The 5,984-nt window shown below is 38.7% G+C and overlaps 1 protein-coding gene across 1 annotated transcript in view; it reads left to right on the top strand.

Moving 5' to 3' along the window:
• Positions 1-1,903: 1,903 nt before the first annotated feature.
• Positions 1,904-5,984, top strand: part of LOC103264128 (cytochrome b-c1 complex subunit 2, mitochondrial) — a gene marked incomplete at its 5' end in the record, with an annotated part of 12,226 nt that continues 8,145 nt past the window's right edge. The window contains 2 exons of the mRNA XM_021714293.1: positions 1,904-2,000; positions 4,145-4,221. Coding sequence (XP_021569968.1) covers positions 1,904-2,000; positions 4,145-4,221 — 174 coding nt within the window. The remainder of the gene's footprint in view (positions 2,001-4,144; positions 4,222-5,984) is intronic.

Here is a 5,984-nt window from a genome sequence, read left to right as displayed (position 1 = left end):
GCGATCCTTCCGCCTCAGCCTTCCAAGTAGCCGGAATTACAGGCGCAGGCTACCACGCCCGGCTAATTTTTTTTTAATTTTATTGTAGAGATGAGGTCTCGCCTGCCCAGGTGGGTCTTGAACCCATGGGCTCAGGCAATCCACTCACCTCAGCCTCTTTGGTTCGCATTTTACATTCTCCAGATTCAAATGTTGCTTTCAAAATGACATTTGAATCTGGAGAATGTAAAATGTGAACCAAAAAGGTATTAGTTCACAAGTGAACATTGTTTGCCTAATGTAATATCCTATGTGACCTTCAATAATAGCTTTTGAAAGATAACAAATGGGCTGGGCGTGGTGGCTCAGCCTGTAATCCCAGCACTTGAGGAGGCTGAGACAAGTGAATTGCCTGAGCCCACAGGTTCAAGATCAGCCCAGGCAACTCGGTCTCTACAATAAATCAAAAATTAGCCGGGCGTGGTAGCACATGTCTGTGGTTCCGGCTACTTGGAATCCTTCTGAGGCAGAACGGTTGCCAGAGCCCAGCAGGTTGACACTGGTGTGGCCTTGAGTGTGCCACTGCATTCCAGCCTGAGCAACAGAATGAGACTCCAACTCAGAAAAAAAAAAAAGAAAGATAACAAATGTACTAAATCATAGGCTTGAGCAATTGTTCATAATTACAGCTGTTACAGTACATGACAAAGGTAGGTTTATGCTTCAGTAAGTGTTTGACCAAATATTTGACACTTAACAGAAAAAATGTAAATCAGTCTTCTTCAGTTTTTATTCCTCTACTTAATGTGTGAGTGGTAGTTCTTAAGCTTTTTATTTATTTATTTATTTATTAGCAGAGGAGCCTTTTTTTTTTTCCATATGATTTCCCAACTGCAATCCACAACATAAAAGTTTTAGCATTTATAGGAATTTTGAAGGATTACTTTGCTGTAAAACCCTTTGAATATTTTGTGCAGAGCTTTAGGGTTTCCTCAAGTACAGTTTGAAAGCCATTGTCTTAAATTTGTTCTAAATTAAATTAAGCTACTGCTTTTTAAATTTCCTCCAGGTTTTCTTTCTCTTGGTTCATTGTCAGTTCTGTTTTCTTCATATTACACTTTTCACCATTGAATGTTACTGGTGGTTTTCTATGGCAAGAGTATATTTCTAATACAGTGACATAATTTAATAGAAATTCCTAATTCAAAACTTGACCAGAAATTTGGAATATGAATAGAATAGTCTCAGAGTCTAAGAATTATAATTAAACGCCAAGTAATTGAAGTGCATTTCTTCTTATGCTTTACATGAACTGAACCAAGGATTCTTGAAGTTTAACGTGCATTAAGAATCACCTGATATTCTTGTTAAAAATGTGGGCTCCCAGGCCATGTCCACAGGCATCTGAGTCGGTAAATCTATTGCAGGAATCTGAAAGTATGTTTTTTATAACAACTTATGTGATTTTTATGTAAATGGTCTGCATACACTACAGAACACTATACTAGGCAGTCAAGTTCACCTTAAGGAGCGTAAAACTCTGCTCAGACTACACACAGCAATATCCCTATTATCCAGAAGCTAAACTCTTGATACCTTGGATACCTAATGTCCCTAAGCAGAAATTTTTCTCCTTTCTGACTTTAGTGTGTAAGAGAATTGAAAGCAAATTGGTGAAAATCATCAACAACAGAAGAAATCAGGGTCTGTGTAACACAAATACCCATCTGTATAATGTTTGCAAATCAGTGTTTGCATTAACTTGTAATTATCAAAAGAAGGTTAGAAAATACCTAGCTACAAGGAAAATGAGAAGTCATTCTAATTCATCTATTTTGTTTATTTTGTGAAGGTACGAGTTTTTGTCTAAACAGCCTTAAAGAAACTGTACCCTTTTAACCTGGTAGAGTATCATGCAATAAAGTTTCATTGTATTTCAGGTTTCTGCATTTAATGCCTGTTACTCAGATTCTGGACTCTTTGGGATTTATACTGTCTCACAGGCTGCAGCTGCTGGAGATGTAAGTTGCAAACTCACCAACTCTCACAAACGAGTTTTTTCCCAACATTAACATACTTTTAGTTAAAATATGAAATGTTTGAATGCCATGATTCATCAGAGCTTCTAGGTATTGTGATGTCATCGAACTGTCTCTGCTGTGAGGAAACTTTAAAATGTATACTAAGGAAAGAGGAGGGAAATGCCATCTTGGTGTTTTGGTTCTGCTTGGACACATTGCATTGATTTGGCTTTGAGACATCTAAATTGAGAACCAGGAGAGGTCATGGTCAAGATGTGTATTTGTGAGTTCTCAATATGAAGATTGTGTTGAAGTCGGGAATATGTATAAAAGATTGTAGGAAGCCAGGCGCGGTGGCTCACACCTGTAATCCCAGCACTGTGAGAGGCTGAGGCGAGAGGATTGCCTGGTCCAAGGGTTTGAGATCAGCCTGGGCAACTTGGCGAGACCTCATTTCTACAATAAATCAAAAAATTAGCTGGGTGTGGTGACGCGTGCCTGAATTTCCAGCTACTTGGAAGGCTGAAGCGGGAGGATCGCCTGAGCCCAGCAGGTCGAGGCTGTGGTGGCCATGAGCGTGCCACTGCACTCCAGCCTGGGCGACAGAATGAGATTCTGACTCAAAAAAGAGATTGTAGGAAAAGAAAATTGAAGCTTGAGTTCTAGGAAACGCCACTATTTAAGGAGCAAGTGACTAAAGACAACAGCTAGGAAAACAGTAAGAAATAGAAGAGAACATGGTATATTTGGCCAGTGTGTGCTAGTGGAGCTTAGACTAGCAGAGAGTAGGATGGTAGTTTTAGAAGAGTTTACACTGAGATAAGTTGGAAAAAACATCATTCATACTGAAAGAAAGATTGGGAAGATAGTTAAATTATAAGTGGCTCAAGTCTGAAAAAGCAAGAGCAGGTGGGATCTAGAGCACAAGTGGACATGTTAGCCTTGCAAACAAAGGCTAATGTTGGGAGATGTCGAAGAGAACATGAGGAAGTACATCCTTGGATAGGTAGGAGGCTAAGTCATGTTTTGAGAGAGACAGGAGGAAAATTTAAAGAAAATAATGAGGTTTGGGGCAAATAAATGGCTAGACACACACAGAATGGGCACCAGTGGCAGTGTAGGTATCTTCTTGAAATTAGTAACGACGAATCCATAGTACAGTCAGGGATGTTTTAGAATTATTCTTCAGTAACATTAACTAGCCTAATGGAGAAGTGGAGGAGGCAGGTGGTAGGGGCAATCCCAGGTTGGAATCCTGCCAAGTGGGCAGGTAAGAAGTATGAGGAGATAGCAAGGGAGCTGGGAGCATTGGCAAGAGTGATTAAAGGGGTGGTTCATGGGTTTAGACAGAGAAGTGAAGCCAGAGGGGCCTAAAAGCCTGAAAGAAAATGGACAAATGAAGGAACTTATTCTTGATAAAGTGGAAGAATAGGAATAGCATATTAAAGACTGAGATCAGGGGTCTTCGAATTGAAAGTTTCAGAACAAATGTAGGTTTTGTTCCAGTATGGGGTATGGCTATGGAAATGGGTAGCCAAAATGAATAGGAAAAGAAGGTCCTGGAATTTAGGTGGTCAGAGGGAATGATAAGTAGCAAATCTCAGAATGGCACCAAGGCTGGAATGGAGAAAACCATGGACTAGATGTATTAAGGTATTTATTCAACAAATATTTGCCAAGCACCTGCATCACTGAAACTTGATTTCTTATTGACTCAGGCATCACAAGTATAGACAAGCCTTACACTTTGGCTATGTATATATTACTGCTTTCTTCTTAGTGAATAGTAAGTGATAACAGTATTAATTGCATAACACTATAAGAGTCTGGGAGATTTTAGAGGTGTTTGTTTTTTACACATGATTATAAATCCATATGTTTGCTCTCCCTAACGGAAGATCCATCCTCTGCCCTCTGCCACTTAACTTTCAAAGGAAGCTTGGCTACTTGGAAATTATAAGCTGTATAAACAGCTGCTTTACAGAACACAGGGAGATTAAGGAACATAAAGTGACTACAGAATTTCAAATGAACACTGTTCTGTTTCTCTGGAACTAACCCTCTATCTGGTGTTTTTGTACCAGTAGAGGAATATTTGAGTGTTGCAGGAGACCAGTTGACCAACTTTTATTTATCTGTCCTAGGTTATCAAGGCTGCCTATAACCAAGTAAAAACAATTGCTCAAGGAAACCTTTCCAGTACAGATTTCGAAGCTGCCAAGTAAGTTTCTGTATTAACTGTGTGTTTCATATTTTAGTTATTTGAAAGTTGTATTTTTTCTAGTTAGAACTGCTCATAAGAACTGAGAAGTACAGAAAAGTATTAAAGAGTGGTATAAAAGTATACCACCTAGAGATTAACATTTTGCCTATTTTTTAAATTAATCCAGCTAATTTTTAAAATTATTGTAGAGATGGTCTCATATGTTGCAACTCCTGGCCTCATGTGACCCTCCCGCCTCAGGTGACCCTCCCACCTCACCCTCCCAGAGTACTAGGATTATAGGCATCAGCCACTGTGCCCAGCCTATATCCTATTTAAATAGCATGTTTATTTTAGAAATTTGAAAATTACAATTGAAAAGACAAAAATGATCTTTGATTCTCTACCAGGGATTCTTCTTTTTAAAGCATTATAATGATGTTTGCAGTTATTTAAGTTACTAAAAATTGGTCTAAACAATATTAATTGGTATGTCAGATGTACTTATTGGACCTTTTTGCAGTTGGAATTATAAACTATAAGGGATATCTTTGGGCTTAAGATTCCCAACTGAGTCAAGAGTTATAAACATAAAAGAAGGCTTCATGTTAAAATGTGTGTTGATATATTTCTAGTCACAGTCTTAAAGGGTTATACTAGTATATAATCGCACCACAAGCTTATGAGAGTATACCTGTTCCACATTTACCACTGGCAGTTTCTTTTTCTTCCTCTTAACTGATAATATACCCCAAGAAAACTACTGATTTTTTATTAAAGACTAAAATACTTGTCTGCTATTTGGTTTTTTTTTTAATTTACACTGTTTAGATTGAAATTGCTAACAAAAACACTCCTAAATCATTAGTTTAGGGAATTTCTCTAACTCAAAGACACAGACTTGGAGAAAATTGGAAATAAACCTGCATTTTCAGACAGCAGCTGAAGACATTTATGTTTGATTCCATCTCCTTTTAGGACAATTCAAAATGTGAATCCAGGGGCAACCCCTTCAGGTCCCCTCCCACTGTGGGAGCTTTTCTGTCCTCTCAATAAATCCTGGCTTTCTCAAAAAAAAAAAAAAAGTGAATCCTGCAACTTAAACAGTCTTTATGATCACTTAGTATTGCCCATGGGGGAGGTGTGACAGGATGAATGACAACCCAGGCTGGAACAACCTTTAAGTCCTTTCTGTTCCCATTAGTATTGTTTGTTTGTTATACTAAGCACACTGCAAAGTTACATCTCTTATAAAAGTAGAACACAATTTAGTAAATATTGTATGCTTGGCACCAAAACTTGATAGGATGCATTTCTGCCAGAAACAAAATATGATGAGAATAAATAGAAACACTGGATTTACTTAAGAAAAATCTAAGTTTCAAATCTAATTTATTTAAGAAAATTTATTTTCTTAATAAGTGTAATAGCCGGGCTCGGTGGTTCAACCTGTAATCCCGTGCTTTGGGAGGCTGAGGTGAGTGGATTGCCTGAGCCCGTGGGTTCGAGACTCGCCTGGGCAGCGAGACCTCATCTCTACAATAAATCAAAAAAATCAGCCGGGCGTGGTAGCCTATGCCTGTAATTCTGGCTACTCAGAAGGCTGAGACGGAAGGATCACCGGAGCCCCGCAGATCGAGTGGCCGCTGCACTCCAGTCTGGGCAACAGAGTGAGACTCCAACTCAAAAAAAAAAGATACCTGCACATGCATGTTTATTGCAGCATTATTCACAATGGCAAAAACATGGAACTAACTGAGCTGCTCATCAAAAGTGAACTG

Source organism: Carlito syrichta, unplaced genomic scaffold (genome assembly GCF_000164805.1).
Source record: "Carlito syrichta isolate Samal-C Ts95f unplaced genomic scaffold, Tarsius_syrichta-2.0.1 Scaffold305573, whole genome shotgun sequence".
In the NCBI taxonomy this organism is placed as follows: Eukaryota; Metazoa; Chordata; class Mammalia; order Primates; family Tarsiidae; genus Carlito; species Carlito syrichta.
The sequence above is the reverse complement of the archived record's forward strand: the minus strand, read 5'-3'. Positions and strand labels throughout refer to the sequence as shown.